Below are 20,894 nucleotides of genomic sequence, written 5' to 3'. Positions count from 1 at the left end.
GTGGGATCCTCGTGCCTTTTGTGTGAGATCTCACCTCCTGCCTGGCACTCATGTCTCTCACCAGTGGAGCTCCAATTTGGCTGCTCGATATCCTGGAAATACGTCATCTCTGCTCACCTCTTCTGGGGCCCCACACTTCCAGCTCTGCCGATCTCTCTCCTTAGCCTAGAACGTCTCCTTTCCTTCTCCCAGCTTGTTTGCTTTCTCTCCTGTGCTCAGAACTGAGCTGAGGTCCTATATTTTTGAAAATGCTCTTTCTACTAGTCATTGACATTAGTCTTTGCAATCATCCTTATTAGGTGTACTCTTCTTTGAGGATCTATTATTTTTCCAAGCTTTCTCATGAAACTCTTGTTTCCAAACCGTACTAGTTTTTGAGGGTCAGCAATATAGTGTATGTTTTTTCATAGAGGCTACCATAAAGCTGTGTCTTTATCTGTGTGTGTTTATGTATGTAAAGTTGCTCATTAAATTCTCATTTAAGGGCTGGGGTTGTGGCTCAGTTGTAGAGCGCTCTCCGAGCAAGTGCGAGGCTCTGGGTTCGATCCTCAGCACCACATAAAAATAAATAAAATAAAGGTATTGTGTCCAACTATAACTTAAAAAATATTTTAAAAAATTTCTCATTTAACCTGACATACTCGTGGGTACCTATAGTTCCAGCTGTTGGGAGGCTGAGTGGGTAACTACTTGAGCCCAGGAGCTCTAGTGCCAGTTTAGGCAACACAGTACTACCACATTTCAAAATAAACACATAAAAAATGATTATGCTTGTTAATTTATTGCTCTTACCACAAGATCTATTTCCTTGTTGTTGATTACATACTGGAAGGCTTATGCCTTTGCATTTTTTTTTTAGTTGTAGTTGGACATAATCTTTATTTATTTTTATGTGGTGCTGAGGATTGACCCTGTTCCTCACACATGCGAGGCAGACGCCTTACCACTGAGCTACAGCCCCAACCATGCCTGTGCATTTTTAAAAAAGATTTTACTGAGGTATAATTCTCATAATGAATATTGTATAATTAAAGTATATAATTTGGTATGTGTATCATAAATGAAGTCATTATGCTATAAAATTTCCATTTTTTAAAAAATATTCTTAGCTGTAGATGGACATAATACCTTTATTTATGTGGTGCTGAGGATGAAACCCAGTGCCTCACGTATGCGAGGCAAACGCTCTACCACTGAGCTACAACCCAGGCCCTTCATTTTTTTTTTTTTTTAAATAATCACTTCCTACCATCCCTGGCTGAACCCTCTGTACCCCACTTCTTGAGTAACTTCTTAAATACTTGCTATCACAATGGATTAGTTTGCATTTTATAGTGTTGTGTGTCACTAGAATCACACAGTGTGTCCAGTTCTTAAAAATGTGGTTTATTTTATTTAATTTTGAAATAATTTCACATTGTTATTTGCATTTGTTCTCTTTTATTGTTGAATGCCTTTATTGTTTGTTCATCCTGTTGATGATGGAAGGATGTATAATATATTGTATATGTGTAAGTTTTCCTTTTTTCTTTGAGTTCATTCACTTGTTGTTTAAAATCAAAGCCTCTGAGTGGTGTTCACTGGTCATGATTCTGCCCAGAAGTTTTGGAAGTTGAGAAGATTGATTCCTATCACTAGAGATGAGAACCTGGCACTGGAATGAGAAGTCACCTTAATAAGGATCATCACAAGACTATCATATTTCTCATCTCTTCTTAGGGCCTGTGTCTTTCTAGGGCCATTCATTTCCCCATAAGTGCCTTCTCCCACACCAAAGTACCCTAATGAGATGGTACAGAAGCCCCACAATTTAACCACCTCCTTGAGTTGCATTTTTCTGTGAATATCTGTGTGTACAGGTGAATAAAATTCTGTCTTTATTTTCTTGGTAGTTGTCTTTTGCCAGAGTAATTGCAGACCCCCAGACCCTTACTGTAGAGCTCAAGTTTTGCTTCCCTCAAACTGGGCACTGTAGTCATTTGTGTTTTGGGCCATTGCAAGTGAAGCTGCAGCGAACACTTGTGTGCAAGTCTTTGCATGGACTTACGCCTTTGTTTCCTTGAATAACTATGTAGGCGGGAGTGGTAGTAGGAGTTTCTTTCTAACTTGTAAGAAACTGCAGCATGGGTGAGTTTCTCAAGTGATTGTATGTTTTATGCTCTCATAGCAGTTTGTGAGAGTCCCAGTTTTCCATGTGCTTGCCAACTTTTGTTGGTCTGTAATGTGATCTATCCTGAATGCTTCTTGTGCATTTAAGAGAAATGCACTTTCTGCTGCTGTGGGTAACGTGTTTAGCAGCTCTCCTTCCATTCTGCTGGGTCCTTGTGCTCTCTCTGCTTCCTTGTTGATCCTCTGCTTAACTACCCATTATTGAAAGCAGGATCTTCAAGTCTCTAGTGATTATTGTAGAATTGTCAACTGTTCCCTCTAATTCTTCCAGTTTTTGCTTCAATATTTGGGGCTCTGCTGTTTGGTTTCTATCTGTGTGTAATTGTTATGTCTTCCTGATGGATGAACCCCTTCCTTGTTATAAATGTCTCTCTCTACTGACTTTTGCTTGAAAGTCTTTCTGGTCTTTTTTTGGAGTAGTCACTTCTGCTTCCTAGGTGCTGTGCATCCTCTGGGGCTTTCTATCCTTTACTTGCATTATCTGAATGTCTCTGTTGACAGGATATACTTGAATTTTGTTTTTAATCTAGCCTACCAAACTCTGCTTTTCCCCAAATTTCCTAATCCACTGACATTTGGTGTTATTGATAGATGTGGATTTACATTTGCCACTTTGCATTTTGTTTTCTGTGTGTCTCCTATCTTTGCTTTTGTTCCAGTACTTCTTCTATACTGTTTTCTTTTGTATGAAATCAGCATTTTCTGGTGAACTGTTTTCATTTCTTTATTGTTTTTTCATTTTGTTGTTCTGGATTATTTCCTTAGTTATTGTTCTAGGGTGTACCATATGTGTCTTAACTTGATTAGAATCTATTTCATTCTTGGTCTTCATCAGCTTGGGTTACCATAACAATATACCATAGAATGGGCTTCAGCTATATAAATTTATATCTTAGTAGTAGATGCTGGGAAACCTCAGGTGAAGGTGTTGCTGATTTGGTTCCTGGTGAGTGCTGTCTTCCTGGCTGGTGACCATTGCATCAACACTGTCTGCACATGGCAGACCATCTCTCTCCCTCCTTTTTAGTGTTGGGGGATGGAACCCATAGCCTCACACATGGTAAACGCACTCTGCCACTGAGCTACACCCTCAGTCCTCTTTCTTTGCTTCTTGTAAGAGCAGGGATCCCTTGGTAAAGGCCCCACCCTCACGACTTCCTGACCTCATAACCTGAACTCCCTAAGGCTCATCTTCAAATACTGTTGGACTAGGACTTTAACATACTCATTTTGGGAGGCCAATAATATTCAATTTATAAGAATCTATTTATTTATATATTTTTAATTGTAATATTTTGAAGTTCTTATTGTGCAGGTCTACATTTTTTTAGATTTATCTGTTTTTTAGGTTCTTGAATTATATATTTTTTGATGCTATTTCATATGATATTTTTAATATTAATTTTTGTTTATTGCTCATATGTAGAGATACCATTGAATTTTTATGAATTGATTTGATATGCTGCAACATAATATTTTGGTATTTGTATTTTATTATATTTCATAGTTTTGAGATTGTATCTCTTTGTATTGCCTAGGATGGCCTCAAACTTGCAATCCTCCCGTCTCAGCCTCGATAGTAGCTGGGATTTGGGGTGTATGCTACCATGCCTGGCTGGTTGGTTGCTTTTTTGTAGACTCCCCTTAGATTTTTTTCTATGGGTGCTCATGTCTTCTGAGAATAAGGAAAGGTTTACTACTTCTTTCCTGTTTCATTCCTTCGGTTTGTTTTTCTTATGTTTACTGGTGTTGATGAAAAGGGAGAGGTGAGATACACTTCTCTTGGTCTTGAAAGCACTGAGTTTGTCACCATTGTGTCCTTGTTAGATATTATTTCCTGGGCTGAGGAAGTTTCCTTGTGTTAGTTTGCTTAGAATTTTTATCAGGATGGATGTTGGACTTGATGAAATGCTTTTATGCATCTATGGAAATGATCATATAATGAATGGTCTTTCTGTTTTAGTTGATGTTAAACCTTTTATGATCAGTCCGTCTGATATTCTTGATTATAGGTGTTCTTAGTATACAGTAATTTTAATGAGCATGTTTTTTCCTCTCCCAACCAGTGAATGAGAGCTACAAGTCTGAATTTATAGAGCTAAAGAAGTGGCTGAAAAACAGGAAGTTTGAAGATAGGAACTTAACTCCTGCTCGATTTCCAGGTAAGAGTTGTGCTTCAGCTCTGCTGACCTCTCTCAGATGGGAGTGGGTGGAGCGCTCTCTGACAGTACATCTGTTGCTGGGTGGTGGGCTTCTTGACTTGTCTACACTGTGCTTCACCTTGTTGTAAATATAAATGTACATGGTAGGTGAAGGGAAATGACAGAATGATGAAATCAAAAGGAAAAGGAGAATGAGAATATAAAAATAAGATGAAGTCTTGGACAGGGACATAAAAGACACATTACGATATGTTACACACCTGTGGGAGGGGAGCTACGAATTCAACTGAGCCAGATTCTCTGGTATTGACAGGACCAGTACCGTGACTCTGGGTCTCCTATGCACTAAATTTAGTTGTCTGTTCAGTGGAAGTGCAGGTGCCCTGGACCCCAACCTGCAGGGAATGCCTAGCTAGGCATCATAGGAAAGATACTGGGTGACCTGTGTGCTGGTCACCTTGCCTGTGGTGGTTTCCGGGGATTTTTCAAGCATGCAGGCTAATGGGATTGTCCCTGGCCCCAGTGAGTTGGCATAGTTTTCTGTAGGCGAGGGAGGGCCCTCAGTTCATATTGTCCCTCAGCTTGGTGTCAGGTGTGTAGTTCAGTGTCTTGGAGAAGGAGCTGATCAGTGCTACAGGCTGCACAGTCACCTGAGCTGAGGCATTTTAACCTCTGATATGGGAATTGAAGAGCTCATTGTAGAGGTTAGGTTGTAATTTTCTTCTGGAACATTCTGTCACAGAAGTTGGATAGCTTGCTATTAGTGCACACCTGCATACAAGGATACCCTGCTGTGCCCATGGGTGGGCTAGAAATAATGGTAGAATATACCAGGATGCCCTTCAAAGGGACTTGGGGTCTGCCACAGTACAGAGAAGGAGTTGTGTCATAGAAGGGCCCTGAAATTCTATATCACAGGGCAGGATACAGACATTTTACCTTATAGAAAATGTAAAAGTATATGTTACTGAATGCTTCCTCTGGCCATTAACATTATCATTCAGTTTTAATTTGACTTTGAGCAAAATGAGTTCCTCTGTGTCTCCCAAGATAGATGATTTCCATGTGTGCCTCTGGCCAAGTGAAATGATATGTTGTTCCCCAAGAATCAGCTACATGTGGTGAGTTTGGACTAAATTGTTTGATTTGAGTTAATAACAACAGAGAGGGGCTCCAAAACAGTGTACTCAGGAATGGCAGGCCATAGTGAACTACTGGCATGTCCAGGGAGGCAGAAGAAGATAAGGGTTTTTAAAGGTGAATGAGAAGGTTTGGGTAAGATAAATGAACAATGTTTGTTGGCTGTAAGGATCAATAACAAGGGTGGCATCATTCCAAGGTTGAACAGACAATTGCTGGCAATTATCCTCACAGAAGTATTTTTGTTTTAGATTGTGGTTGTGGCAGAATCTTTTGTGACAGTTGTTATTGTCAGGCAATCAAGTGTGAGGACCCTTCCTTCACGGCACAAGTTAACTCCATTTTGGTTCTGACAACTTTGACCTAGTTGTTTTGTATCAGGGTTTCTGCTAGCTCTAACAGAATGTTTAATTTTCTGTTTTTGGGAGTCAAAGAATGATCTGTGAAAGCCACATTATCAGATTGATTTTAATATTATAAGGAGTTCATGATGTTTTCTAGAACAGCTTCCTGACCTCCTCTCCCTTGGGAGTGGAGGGCTAAGGACACCCATCTTCAGCTTTTTGTAATTTTGGAGCTCATTCACATTTTTCTTTCAAAATGGGCTCTCTAGGACCTTGAAGATACAGTTGAAGATATTCACCTCTTTTCCATGTTTGCTTTCCTAGGTACAGGAAGAGGGCTGATGAGCAGAACACCCCTGCGGGTGAGAACTTCTCTTTTGTCCTTGAAACCTAACACAGATTTTGGTGCTTTGTTTTTGTGGTTCAAATCAAGTGAATCAAAAGTACTTTACTTATAACTATTTCTCTTACGATTCCGTCAAGTAGGGTTAAGTTTGCTTCATATAAAAGCCAAAACCGAGTGTCTCAGTGCTTAAAAACAGTGCAGAAGTGTATTTTGCTGTCATTTAATAAAGCCTAGAGGGGCCAGACCTGTGGCCTTCAGAGGCTCAGACTCCTTCTAGCTCTCTGTCCCTCCCTAAGCCTGTCTAGGCTCCTGGAGCAAAAGGAGGGAGCAAGGGGGAAAGGCAGTGCAGGGACCCTCCCTGGAAGGATGTTCCCAGTTCCGCCCCCATTGGCCAGTGTTCTGTTGCTCGGCCTGGCGGCTACTTGGGAGGGAAAAACCTGTTGCCTTTTCTTTGGCCCCTTGCTCTTTAAATGGGACTTTGTTAGGAGAAGAAAGAGAGAAGTCATTTTGGTGTAGGCCTCTTCCTAACGCTTCACCACATCAAGGTTTAAAAATCAGGTCATATTGTAGATGCGTGAGGGGTGCTGTTCGTGGTACGGGAGGAGAGCCTGAGCAAGTTGGGGACAAGGCCTGATCCAGGGGTTGCTGCAAACTCTGGGATGGGCAACAAGATTCCAGTCCTTCCTGCTTCTGTTTCCTTACCTGGTAAATAAGGAGATGATCTTTAGGTCCCTTTTAGTTTTTCTCTGTGGTATTTTAGAGCATTATGTGATGCATACTTTTCTTTAAAGTTAGAAATTAATTGCTTCCTTTACCTTAAGTTTATCTAAACTTTTTTTTTTTTTTTGGTGTTGTGTATTTTTATATGCAAAGCCTCCTTCAACCCCTGAGCTACACCTTCCGACCCTAAATTTATTTTTAATTCCTTTATTTAATTTGTTTTAAACTCAGCTAAGAAAATGATACCTTTTGATGTTGTATTCTATTGTGCTGCTTTTATATTTTTATTAGTTTTCAATTTTAATGATGGTAAGATACATAAAACTTAGTTTGCCATTTGGACCATTTTTTCATGTACAGTTCAGTAGTGTTAAGTATATTCACATTGTTGTGCAATATTTTGTATATTTTCAGAAAGGCATAATAAGTCAATTATGCCTTGACTTATTTGAAGCAGAATTTGAGTAGAAGAAATAGACCTCTCATATATATAGCAGTATCTATAAGTAGTTTTTGTTGAAATTATTAAACGATAATTGGTAGTTGCTTCACTTGTACTTTCAACTGTGACTTCTTAATTAAACTTTTTGAAAGTAGAGACATTTTACATGTAGTGAAATGCACAGATCTTAACTGTATAGCCTGGAAAATTTATTTGTTAAAGAGATATTTACCAATCAAGTTATAGGATGTTTTATTTATTTATTTTTTTAAAGTAGAAGATCATGGGATGTCTACACTGATCACCTGCTTTATAGATTCAGAAACCATAAATTGAACCTCAAAGAGCTTTGAGATAATTTGTTGACTGGTTAAATTACTGATGCTGGTTAAAATGAAGGCAGGTTCTTCTATCTGCTTCTTAGTGCTCTATTTGGTGATCGTTACTGGTTCCATAATGTTGTACACTACCAGTGTCTCCAGTGTCCAGTGCCTGTTTGTTACTTTTTGTCATAGTTTTTTCCTCTCCGTGGTTGTATCTTAGTAAGAGAAACGAAAATGTACACTTTTGCAAGTGGTAGAATGAGAATCTGTGTGCTGGGCTGCCCTCTCTGGCACAGATCTCAGAGATTAGGCCATTGCCTGCTCACTTGGATTTCACTGGATAGTTTTTTTTTTTTTAAGAGAAAGGGGTCTCATTATGTTGCACAGGCTGGTGCCAGACTCCTGGGCTCAGTTGATCCTTCTGTCTCTGCCTCCTGAATAGTTGAAACTAAGCAGCATGCTGCTGTGCCAGGCTTTGTTGGATGGAACTTTTTTGAGTGGTTTGTGCCTGTGCCCCCAGGTATACTGGTTCCTCAGATAAGAAATTAGAAGAACTATATGGTTTCAAGTGTTTCCATGTTTCCTTCCTGTGCTGGTTTGACAGGTGGGAGTCATTCCCATTCTGAACCTTTAATTCTGTGTGGTTGTTGAACCTAGTGTTGGAGAGAACTCATCTGCTGACTCAGGGAATTGGGAGTGAGCCTACTGTTGGGCTCATGTGGCAAGTAGTAGGGACTTTTGGGTAGATGATTGCGGGATCAGTGACTTCACAATATGTAAGTCCATCCCAAAATGCTGGCGTCCTAAACTTTACTTTTTTTTGGCAAGGAGGGACAGATGATTATTTTGTTGCCTGAGAGTTGCCTGCTCACCACGGAAACAGTGATTCGAAGCTACTTAGGGGTGTACATTACTAAGTAAGTGGCCACATCATGTTAATCTGGTGCCAGTGTTTCTCCTGAATGCCTTTGTCATGGCAAATGTGTTATCCAAGGCACAATTCAGTAGAATCCAGATGCTTGTCTAGTAGATAAATACCTGAACTCAAATGAATGCAAATTGAAAGGTATATTCTGTCCTAGAAGTTTATTCTTCATGCACATAAACTGCATTTTGAAGTCTTTAATAGACTGCAGGGGACACAGGTGTGAGTCCTGACCCATCACCTAACTAGAAAGTGGAGGTTAAGTGGGACCATATATGTAAATCACAGCCAAGTGCCTTAATAGGTAGCAGTTGTTCCCTTGGTCATAGTAGGTATCCATGGGGGTTAGTTAACCCTTTTTTTAGTTTAACCCTTATTTTTATGTGCTTGAATTCTTCCTCAACTATGAAGAGCTTTAATATTTTGAAAGAATTAATTCTCTTTAGGTAGAGAGAGGAGGTGAAGTGGGAGTTAAGAAAGCTGAGAGTATTTTTGGCTTATTTCTGGTGGGCAATGGTTTGGGTGCACCTCAGCGGAAGGAGTTTCTACATTATGGGGTTGAAAGGTTGTGCTGTTGCTTAATCCCAAGGACAGCTCTGGGCACCCGCCCTTGCATCTTTGTATTGGCTGATTGGGGGCAAGGTTGCCCTTAGGGTTAACCTTTTCTCATTCATTCTTTAGTTTTTGGTGGAATGCATCTCAGTATAAGAATCTGGATATTTGGATATTAAAAGATTAATGATAACTTTTTCTAAACACATTCATGCCACATGAGATACTTTATCAGTAATTATTTAACCAAAATTATGTAATTTCTAACAGAGCACGTAAGTTTAGTGAGTGTATTATGATTTCACTCAGTTTCCTGTCCAGGTTAGTACCGTCCTGTAGAATGTTGGGCAATGACAGAGGTGTTTTATTTTGCATTGTCTAAAATGGTAGCCACTGGCAGAAATGGCTTTTGAGTACTTGAAATGTGACTTACCATACTAAGGAACTGACTTTTAAATATTAATTTAATTCTAAATAAACAGCTACATATACTTAGTGGTCCGTATATTGGATGGTATACGTCTAGGTTTTTTTCCCACCAATTTTTTTCCCCACTGTATTTTATACCCTTATCCAGGTGAAACCAATGGCTTATGGCAAAAGCTTTCAAACAGGAGAACAAAGTTGAAAGCAAAGAGGTGTTTTATTGATTTTTGTTTTCAAAAACATGTAAAAAATCTTGTAAACAGTCCTGGAATCTGTAGAGTCAGCTTTTCTGACACATAAATGTGGCTTTTTGAGGTCCCTGATCGGGATGTGCTTTGGAGAAGAGCCTTAAGGAAGGAGACAGTTCTCTTGGTATGTTAAGTCAATGTAGGGTGTGTTGACCGTTTGAGCAAAATTCTTCCTGCAGCAAACCAAAGTACTTAGCTTATTCCATATTTCAAGTCAGAGTAACTCCTTCAATCTGACCTTAATTTTTCAAGGTGGAAGCCTCGTCCATCTCCTCTGCTGGCTCTGTGCACCTTTTTAGTGTCAGAAAGGCATGCTGGGGACCGGTCTCTCTGGAAGCCTTACTTGCAGATTTTACCCAAGACCTACACCTGCCCTGTTTGTTTGGAGCCAGAAGTGGTGAATCTTCTACCCAATGTGTTAAAAGCAAAGACTGGAGAGCAGCGAGCCCATGTGCAGAAGCTTTTCACCTCCTCCAGAGACTTTTTCTCTTCCCTGCAGCCTCTGTTTGCAGAGCCCATTGACAGCATCTTCAGCTACAGTGCCCTCCTGTGGGCCTGGTGCACTGTCAACACCAGAGCTGTGTACCTGAGGCCTAGGAAGCAGGAATGCCTTTCCGCAGAGCCGGATACCTGTGTGCTTGCTCCATACCTGGATTTGTTGAATCACAGCCCTCATGTCCAGGTGAGAAGCTGATGTGGTGACACATGTTCTGTTTTGATAGAAAGATTTCAATGTGTAGAATCTGTGACTTTGAATAGTGAGTGAGACCAATGGGGAAAGTGTAGCTGACTTCGGGTAAATCAATGGGACCCATCTGTCTTTCGTGCATTCTGGGTTTTTCTTTTTGACTCCATTGTCCTTCTGGAATGCTTTTTCTTTGCCCCATTTCTCCGTTTTGCTGTCCAGGCCTCAGGAGCCCCGGGCTCCATCCTCTAGGCTACCATTACCAGCAGCTTGAGTCCTCCTTCCTTCATGCTCCTTCTAGACTGGGGCCAAGGTCTAGCTTCTTTCCTGTCCCATCCCTTTTGCACTTGGTGGCATGGCTGTCAGAGCATTAACCTTTGCTCTGATCACTGAGGGATTCCTCCTTCCTGAATTAAGCAGCAAAATCTTTGTGGATGGGGACTTTTTGTTCTCTTTGGAACCCCAGGGCTTAGAGCATAGTTTGGCATATAATAGATGTTTGGTAAACTTTTATTAATTGGATGAATATTTGTGGGGAGAGGAGTCAGGAAATCATGAAGAATCCTGCTTTGGGAGATAGCCACAGAGTTACAGATACCCTCTTTCCCTGTCCTTTCTTTTGGTGGCAGGTATGGAAGATGGGTGTGTCTGCAGGGTAAATGGGTATGCTGAGGTAAAGGGCTGACTTTCAGGGTGGAGAGGAGTTCCCATCAGTGGGCTTGTCTGTGGGTGAGGGGTGCACGAGGGATGCGCTGTGCAGGCGAATGGCTGGCTCTGCTTGTGCTCTTCCCTTTATGTGACATGTGCCACGAGAACATCAGAGGTGTCAGTGAGAGGAGATTGGGGAGGCCTGCTGTGCTTGCTTAGGCCCAGGACAATGCCTGACCTGTCCAATTATTCCTGCTACAGAAAGATGCCTTTTCCACAGTGTGACCCACAGAGGTCAGGGGTCAGAGGGGTGATTCTGTTGATACATACGAATAATGCCAGGGTGTGCAGTGCCGTAGGATGCAGTGATTTTTATAGACTACTGTAGGAAGATCATGAACTGCGGCCTGTGGGTGTGTGGCCTGGGTTCCTGAGCTTCTAAGAATGGTTAGTACAGTCTTAAAGAATTACCCAAAAATAACTTATGACAGAGGCCACAGCTCAGCTTTTTAGTTTTATATTTAAAATAATCTCTAACAAATTTCCATTCTAGGTAAAAGCAGCATTTAATGAGAAGACTCGTTGTTATGAAATTAGAACAGCTTCTGGTTGTAGAAAGCACGAGGAGGTATTCATCTGCTATGGTCCACATGACAACCAGCGGCTGCTGCTGGAGTATGGCTTTGTTTCCCCCTGCAATCCTCATGCTTGTGTTTATGTCTCAAGAGGTTGGAATCAATTTTGCTTTTCTTATTAAGACAATTTTTTGTCCCACTTGGATATGTTGTTATTTTGAATTTTATTAAAAATAGTAAAACCTTGAAACATACCTATACATCATTTACTTCATCCTAGATAGAGCTAGCCTTATTGTTTCTAACTATGCAGTTTCAATATTGAACTCAAAACAGCAAAGCTTTGGTTGATAAAGTGGATAAGAAGAACTGAGCAGAGTTTTATTGCACTAGATCAGAGGCCTATACTGGAAGAAACCTAGACCTACACTGTCCATACAGTGACCATTGGGTGCATGGAGCTGTTTCAATTTAAATTGCTTACAATTAAATTAATATTTAAAATTCATTCCTTAGTAAGGCAAGTCACATCTCAAGTGGTTGAAAGCCATTTCTGACTAGTGGCCACCATATTGGACAATGCAAAATGAAAGGAAGATTGCTAAGGAGATAAGTATAGTATTATTAGATCTAAGGAAATGGAAATATTTGTACTGAAGCCTTGTTACTGAAGATAGGATTAGAAAGCAGGGAATGAAAATGTTAAGACATCTTTAAGACACAGTGCTAATCAAAGAGGTAAGTGTAATATGTAATCCTATGTTTGGAGATTAATGCCATGGTTTAAAAAAAATTGATTTTGCTTGTGTTCTTTTGTGGTCTGCTAACTAGCCATGTCATTGATGATAATATTTTAAAATAATAATTTAGTCATTAAATTTATGATGTGAAAATTCCAAATTTAGTATTAGAAATAGTACATAGAAGTCTGATTTTTGTTTTTCTTCTGAAGTAGTAGAGGTGGTTTGGAGGTCATGAAGAAATGTCTAGAGATTTCCCCAGTGTATAATTTGAAGTGGTCATGTGTAAGTTGAAAGGGACATAGAAATGGTCAAGGTTATATATTCATCCTTTACACAGACTAATAATAGTCCTCAAAATATAAATAAAACGACTAAAATTGGGCCTTACAGAGTCTCTTGGAAAACTTGCTTTGAGATTGGCTCATGCTTCAGAATTCTGATAACTTTAATATTGATGGTTATGAAATGATAGTTGTCAAATAAATTAATTTGAAGAAAAATCACCCTTTTGTTAAAAAATAAAGAAGGGGCTTTGGGTACAGTCCAGTAGTAGAGCACTTGCCTAATATGTGCTAGGCCCTACCACCATAGAAAGAAAAAACCCTTCTTACCCTGTCCTATTCTCCAAATAACTGTCAATTTTTACATATTTGCATTTTTTTTTTGTAATCGCAACTAGTCATTATTATGCTATTTGAATTCTGCCTTTTAAAAACTCTTGTTACAAGACTTCTCTCATGTTTTTACAAGCCTGTGTTTTGTTGGTTGTGGTTTTCCAAGTTATTATCATGCCTTAATGACCTGGTTTTGTTCATTGATTGACTTAATGGGAACATGAACTCAGCTTGTGGGTGTTCTGTCCTGAGGCCTTGGAATTCTTAGTTTTTCAGGGACTAAATAATGATCTCAGTGAATTGGACTTGAAGAGTAGATTTCCTTCGTGTGAGTTAGGAAAAACTGTGTATACTTGATCCTAATGGGAAGGAAAGTAAGTGCAGATGGAGAGGGAAGATAACTTTTGTGTGAATTATACCCTAAATCTCTGTATGAATTTTTTTTAATGCAGATACACTTGTTAAATATCTTCCATCAACTGATAAACAGATGAACAAAAAGATTTCCATTCTAAAAGATCATGGCTTTATAGAGTAAGTGTTTCCCTTTCCCTTTTGAAATTACTCTTTTAGGAAGTTTTCATGAAAAAATTGAGGGCTGGATTTTCCATGAGACACCTCCTAACTCCATCAGCTCACTGGTAGGTGTTAGTTGAGCACTTACTGTGTGCAGAAAAGTGGTGCTCACTGTTGTGGAGGAGAGGACACAGGACTAAGACACTTTAAAGAAACTTATTTGAGGGGCTGGGATTGTGGCTCAGTGGTAGAGCGTTCGTCTAGCATGTGAGCGGCTCTGGGTTCGATCCTCAGCACCACGAAAAAATAATAAAATAAAGGTATTTCATCCAACTACAACTAAAAAGAAAAGAATAAAAAAAAATAAAAAACAAACTTGAACTATTCAATACTGTATTAAAAGAGAATCCCCTGCCTTTGCCATGTGGCAAGGTGGGATGGCCTTCAGGAAAACCAGTCACCAGCATCATGGTACAGGCTCTGGGGAAGGGGTGGTTGGTGGTTCCACACTACACGGGTAGATAGGCCTTTGGGTTTTCCCTTCCAAATTTTCTTTGAGGATAAAATTAAGATTTAAAATTAAGAGAGCTCTCACATAGCAATTGAGTGAGAGCTGTCTGGCTGTGGTAGCATCCAGATTCTTCCATCATTCATCACTATGAACTTTGTCTTGTGCCCCTTTGCTGTGTATCTCTTAACCAAGTTTTGCTTCTTACTAAAATTGATTGGAAGATAGATTTTTATTCTCTTTCTCTTTTTTTGTACCAGGGATTAAACCCAGGGGTGCTTAACCACTGAGCCACATCGCTAGACCTTTTATTTTTTATTTTGAAACAAGGTCTCACTAAGTTGCTTACGGCTTGGCTAAATTGCTCAGACTAGCCACAAACTTTCGATCCTCCTGACTCAACCTCCTGAGCTGCTAGGAATACAGATGAGCGCCACCACACCCGGCAGCTTTTTATTGTTTAAAAAAATTTAAAAAGAGAATTTTCTGTTTCTTAGACTTTATTCTTAAGTATTATTAAGTATTTATTCTTAAGTATTGTTTTGACCAACATCATAGAGGTAACAATGTTCTGTGACCTCATTTTAAAAAAGTTTGGCTTAACAAACATTTGTCATGGTGTCATGAAATACTGAAATGACAGAAATGTCTTTGTTTTTCTACTTTTAGAAATTTGACATTTGGATGGGATGGGCCGTCTTGGAGGTTACTCACAGCTCTTAAGTTGTTATGTCTGGAAGCTGAAAAATTGTAAGTTCCACGTGTATTGGTCTGAATTTGTAGCCACAACCTAGACACAATTTGGGGGGGGTTTGGCTTTTATTTAAATAGCCAAACAGAGAAAAAAGAAAGGCCATTCTGTATGTAACTGACTCATCCAGGGCATGTTTTACTGTTTCAACCATTTCTGGCATTCTGGTTTTAGAGTCATAATCACGTACATGGCTCTGGAAGTTTTTATTCTCAACTCTTGGGTTTCTCTGCTGGTGACCCGATGGCTTTTGTGAGCAGTGTCACCATTCAGCATCAAGACTCAGAGTAGTTCTGCTTTTCCTGGGAGCAGCAGAGCTCCTCACACAACCCTGCCTGTCAGTTGCCAGGGCAGACCCAGAAGCTGTGTTAAGAGCCCTAGAGTTTTCCATGGGGAGACAGGAGGAGGAGCCCCGGCAGGCTCCCTCGCATTCCTGTGAAGCTGTCAGTGCCACTCGCAGCAGCCGCCTGTCAGCACCTTTGGGCGTGCTCTGCCCAGCACAGGGCTGCTGCAGCCTGGGGCCTCCTCAGGGAAGCAGCCTTCATCTTGTTGCTGTCCAGCATGGAGGGAGGACTTCTTGAAGACGGTGAGGCCTGAGGAGTAAATGAATAATGCTTAGAAATTGCTCTTAGCACGGTGCTGGATGTAGTTGGTGCTCACTCAGTGCTGCCTGCTGTGCATGATGCTGCCTTCTTCTCTTCCTTTAGGAACTTGGGAAATAGATGATCTCAACCATGGGCAGCACAGATTTGCACTGTGAGGGTCCTTATACATGGATTTTTTTGGAAATTTGCAGTAATTTGAAAAATCTTAGCTATGTCATGAAAACATCAAATATGTATAGATAATAGTCTATTTTATCATTTGCCACCATAAATATGCAGAAAGTTAAATTTTATCAAAATTTATGCACAAACACATCAGAAAGATGCAGTTTTAAATCGTTAACTGCATAAAAATTCAGTGAGTGAATGTTGTGTTACTGTAATACTTTTGTACCCCTCCTGTTGATGTTGGTGTTTAGAATGTCTGCTTAAAACTCTGCTGATCATCTCTGCCTGAGCATTTGTTTCTGCAGTAAGTTATATATCACAGTAAAAGCCATTTCTCGCAGCCTATGTGTGTTTTTCGCCATGTATGATACACACAACACACAACATATGTATTAATCGACTATATTATTGTTAAGGCTTCCAGTCACCAGCAGGCTAGTAATAGTTGAATTTTGGGGGAGTCAGCAGTTATCTGTGGCTGGGACAGTGGCACCTGTAATCCCAGCAACTTGGGAGATTGGGTCAGGAGGATCAAAAGTTTGAAGCCAGCCTCAACAACTTAGTGAGGCTCTAAGCAACTTAAAGAGACCCTGTCTCAAAAATAAAAAGGGCTGGGGATACAGTTCAGTGGTTAAATGCCCCTGGGTTCAATCCCATATATATGTGGATTTTTAATTGTGTGTCAGCACTGCCAGCTCCTGGGTTGTTCAAGGGTCAGCTGTAGGTGTTTTCACTCTCAGCAGATGGTGTGTTCTGTTACTGATATGTTTGTCTCTTTTCATTATAAAAGAAAGCTTGGGAATATTTGTGGTCCTCCCAAATGTACAAACATCCTGATTCATTCCTGACTGTACTCTATTTTTCCTCTTTGTTTTTTCCTTTGACTTGTTCTTCCCATTCGTTTGTTTTACATTTATTTTGTTTTGTGCAGACCCATTCAAGTGTTTTTAAATCTTTCTCAGAACAAGCCAGATATGAGAGCTTTTCAGGCACTTCAGCCTAAAGTTAAAGCAACTGGACATTTTCCAGAGGTCATCCTTAGGCCTCTTTTCTTCCCTCAGAGTCACTTCTGTGTCGGGTGCAGGAAAAGCAGGTGGTGGGCTTCTGCCTACTGGGGGTTTGTGAGCTGGTCGCCTCCCACCCTCTTGTTCTGTCCGGCCAAGGTCTGCAGCTTTCCCAGTTCTCCCTTGGGTTAGGTAATTGTGAAGATTACATTAGATAGTGCCATGGGACACTGTCCAGGCACATGGTAATTTTCTGCTTTCTGTCACAAGCACTCTCTGTTCCTGAGGTGCAGCTTTGTCTCTGACTCTGCAGACGTCACGACTCTTCCCTGTGGGGTCTTGTTGCTGTTCTGAGTTTCTAGCTGGCTATGTCTACGTCCACTTGCACGTTGTGCGCTTTTACCTTCTCTTGTCAACCGATTCTCCAGAATCTCTGCTTCCCAGTCAGCCCCTCCATCCCCTCTCTCGCTGATGGTGCTCCTTCCTCACGTGTGGCCTTGGCTCTGCCCCCTTCCGGCTCAGTGTGCTTCCCTAGCTCACCTACACTCTTCTGCCTTCAGAAAGTCAGCCCCACCTCCCCACCGAGCTCCACTCCTTCAGACCTGCAGAGTGTCTAAGCAGAGTGGCTTTCACGTAAAGAAAGCTGTGGCTGTACCTGTTGAGCATTTTGCTTTGTGAAGTGCATTCCAAGTTGTCACCCAGCAAGAAAGACTGTCACTTGAAGAGTAGGACGACTCCAGTGCCTTAGCTCCCAAGTCCTCTGGCCTTTCTGCTGTGGACCTGGCTCCCTGTCCCGTCTCTGCCTTCCTCCTCTGTCGCCTGCTTTATTCCCTTGGCTGGTGGGCACGACTCCACTTACTGTGTCCCAGACACAGGATTGTGATGATGGTAACATCTGCTCGTAGCCAGCAAGGAGCACCCAGTACCCCTGCCTTTTATTCTTGGCTGCTCCTTTTTTGTGCACCTTGTTGCTTCCACACCGGAACTACCCATGGTGTGAAGGTTTTAGGGAAGCTGCTTATAGAAGGAGTTTTATTATGCTCTGGAAGAATTGGAGGGGAGTTTGTTGTTTGCAGTGTGAAAGCTCTTTATTTCTCAAGAGCCTGCTGAAATTACTTTATTGAACATTTTGGTTCTAGTACGTGCTGGAAAAAAGTTCTTCTTGGAGAAGTAGTTTCAGATGCAAATGAGAAGACAAGTTTGGATGTAGCCCAGAAAATATGCCATCATCTCCTAGAGGAGAGTTCTGCTATGCTTCAGAGGGTATGTTTCTATAATATGACATCCTTTTCTTAAGCATTGTGACTGTGAAGTTATTTGTCTTATACATGTTATTAAAGACAGTAGATCTTTTTTTAAAAAAAAAAATATTTTTTAATTGGGGGTGGACACATATCTTTATTTCTTTTTTTTTTAATGTGGTGTTGAGGATCAAACCCAGTGCCTCATGTGTGCTAGGCTCTACCACTGAACTACAATCCCAGTCCAATAGTAGATCTTTTTAAGAGCACTTTTTAGTGTCTTAAATGTTGTAAATTCTGGGGCTGGGGTTATGGCTCAGCAGTAGAGCGCTAACCTTTTGCACATGCAAGGTCCTGGGTTTGATCCTCAGCACCGCATATAAATAAATAAAATAAAGATATTGTGTCCAACTACAACTAAAAAATAAGTATTTAAAAAAATGTTGTAAATGCTAGATTTTCCTGTTGATTTTGTACCTGTGCCTTTAAAATTTTCCTTTTTAATTGACAGATTAAACATTCATATATTTATGTTGTACTACATGATGTTTTAAGATATTCTTATATATATATATATACATATACATATTGGAATGCCTTAATCAAGCTGTTTAACATATACATCACCTCATACTTTTTTTTTGGTTGTGAGACTCTTTAAAATTTAATTTCTTAGCAATTTTCAAGGATGCATACTGTTAGTAACCGCAGTCAGCATGCTGTACAGTAGATCTCTGATCTTTGCTAGGTGATTTTGAAGGTCTCTGGAGCCTACTCTTGTTTAGCTCGGGTGTTGTATCCCTTGACCAGTGTCTCCCCCGTCCCTCACTTCTAGCATCTTCTGACACCATTCTGCTCTTTTTCTGTGTTCAACTTTTTTCTATCCACATATAAACAAGAACTTATAATTTTTGTCTTTCTATTCCTGGCTTATTTCATTTAACATAATGTCTTTCATTTAGTGTAATGTTTGTCTGCGTTGTCACAAATGACAGGATATCCACCTTTAAATTTTTTTTTTTTTAGTTATTGATAGTCCTTTATTTTCTTGCTTATTTACATGGGGAGCTGGGAATCAAACACAGTACCATGTGTCCAAGGCAGATGCTCTATTGCCGAGCTACAACTCCAGCCCCCAGGATACGCATCTTTTTTTAAGATTGAGTAGTATTCCATTTTGTACATACTCCATGTTTTCTTTATCCATTTGTCTGTAATGGGCACTCAGACGGATTCAGTGTCTATGCCTGTACATTTAAATAGGTAAAAATTGATCACATGATTTCTTACTAATAGGTTTTATTTTATGTTTTAACTTAGTATTTTAGGTAAATGAGAAATCAGCTCATTTATATGAAAATGTGAATGGGATTATAAAAAGCAATTTTAAGGAACCTTGAAGACATTATGCTAACTGAAAAGAGTCATACACAAAAGGATATATGTAGATTCTACTTCCATAAGGTATACAGAACAGGCAAATCCAGAGTGACAGAGTAGAGTGCAGGTTACCAGGGCTTTTGGGAGTGAGGACTAAGGATGCTAATGTGTGGTCACAGGATATGTCTGGGGTGGCAGAGAGTCGGAGGGGATAGTAGTGTTGGTTGTACAACACTGAGAATCACGCAGTGCCACTGAACTATACGCCTAAAAATGGCTAAAGTGGCAAATTTTATGTTCTATTTTACTATAGTAAAAATAATTTAAAACTCACTTTCAGGTTTCTCACATGAAGGATGAAAAGGTGTCTTTGGTAAGCCAGCTGGCTTTGGTGGAAACACTGTGGCGGGAAGAGCTGATGGTCATCCAGGCCTCCGCTGAGACCCTCGCCAGCGTGCACACCACTTACCTGGCCTCCCCCAAACGCCTGGGGTCACCTCCTGTGCTGGGTGTGACTTAAGCATTTTTAAATTAAGTTGGATTAAACGGATTTTCTCTCAGCTATTTACGGTCTCTGAGTGGTTTGTATTCTACCCATGCCCTTAGTCCTTCCCCTGTAAACACTGAGCTTTTAAGATCAGGTGTTCAGGTGTGTGGAGCACGTCTGCAGGGGCAGAAGAGTTCTGGGAACTGGGAGCTGTGAGTGAAGACACATCCGCCATCTGAGTGGCACCTTTCATCCACTACAAAATAAACAGCAGTGCCAAGGGAAGAGGGCGGGGAGGGCCTGAGGGAGCTGGAGCCATGCTGGAGCCTGCCCGGACTCGGCTCTGTGTGTGGTCGTCACTGTGCGTGTCCTGCTTTGTTCTGACTCAGCAGAGGGAAGAGGCCAAGAAGTTGTGCTTTTAAGATGCTCTGATACCATCGAGTTAAGGGGCAAGTTGGTGGCGGGTGTGGGGGTGTGAAGCAGCCATGGGTCCCAGCCAGGGTTCCTCAGGCCTTCTGTGTGTGGACGCACCCGATGGGTGTTGAGAAGCCTTCCTGGGGGCATGCAGGGTCTCCAGGAGGACAGACTCCCCCGACCTGCTCCTGGCCGCTGATGACTGAGGCAGGCTTACTCGGGAGTAATCTGGAGGATGCCTGGCTGGCCTGCGGCTGTCCGTCTTCCTCGCCATCTCTTCTGGGCAGGCCTTCACTAGAGGAGCCGGGCCCTTGCTGTGTTGCTGTGCCTCAGTTGGGTGTCTGCTTGATCCTGGGGCTCAGTGGGGGACAGTTGGCCCCTACCCTTACTTTTGGTTTTATTTTTTAATATCTTTTAGGTCCAGGGCGGAGAGAAGGGAGTATGCCCCCAGAGCTCTTTGTCTTTGGCCTTATGGACCTTCCAGTGTCATTCGGAGAGCCAGGACTCACAGAGGTGTGGCGTGGCCTGTGCAGGGGACGCCCCAGCAGACACTGCACTCAGAGTCCTGTTCTCTTCCCTCCAGTGTTTCTTCCCCAGAGTGCCAATTCCTTCTCTTGTGGAACTTGGTAAAACCAAGTAAATGGCTTCCTCCTCGGAAGGTGGGGAGAGGTCAACATTTTCAGGATTCCGTTTTGAACCTATTTCCCTGTTTGCGTATATAGTTTGTATTAATTTTGTTTTGTACTGGCTGTAGTATA

General features: G+C 41.1%; 1 protein-coding gene across 1 annotated transcript; it reads left to right on the top strand.

Moving 5' to 3' along the window:
• The first annotated feature begins 8,483 nt into the window (after window positions 1–8,483).
• On the top strand, window positions 8,484–19,755 carry LOC143390086 (SET domain-containing protein 4-like). The gene is made up of 7 exons (XM_076842688.1): window positions 8,484–8,563; window positions 10,050–10,479; window positions 11,684–11,858; window positions 13,515–13,596; window positions 14,756–14,836; window positions 17,754–17,877; window positions 19,576–19,755. The coding sequence occupies exons 1-7, from the start codon at window positions 8,484–8,486 to the stop codon at window positions 19,753–19,755; spliced, it is 1,152 nt and encodes a 383-aa protein (XP_076698803.1).
• The last annotated feature ends 1,139 nt before the right edge of the window (window positions 19,756–20,894 follow it).

This window comes from Callospermophilus lateralis, unplaced genomic scaffold (genome assembly GCF_048772815.1).
Source record: "Callospermophilus lateralis isolate mCalLat2 unplaced genomic scaffold, mCalLat2.hap1 Scaffold_89, whole genome shotgun sequence".
Taxonomy (NCBI): Eukaryota; Metazoa; Chordata; class Mammalia; order Rodentia; family Sciuridae; genus Callospermophilus; species Callospermophilus lateralis.
This window is presented reverse-complemented; position numbering and strand designations above follow the sequence as displayed.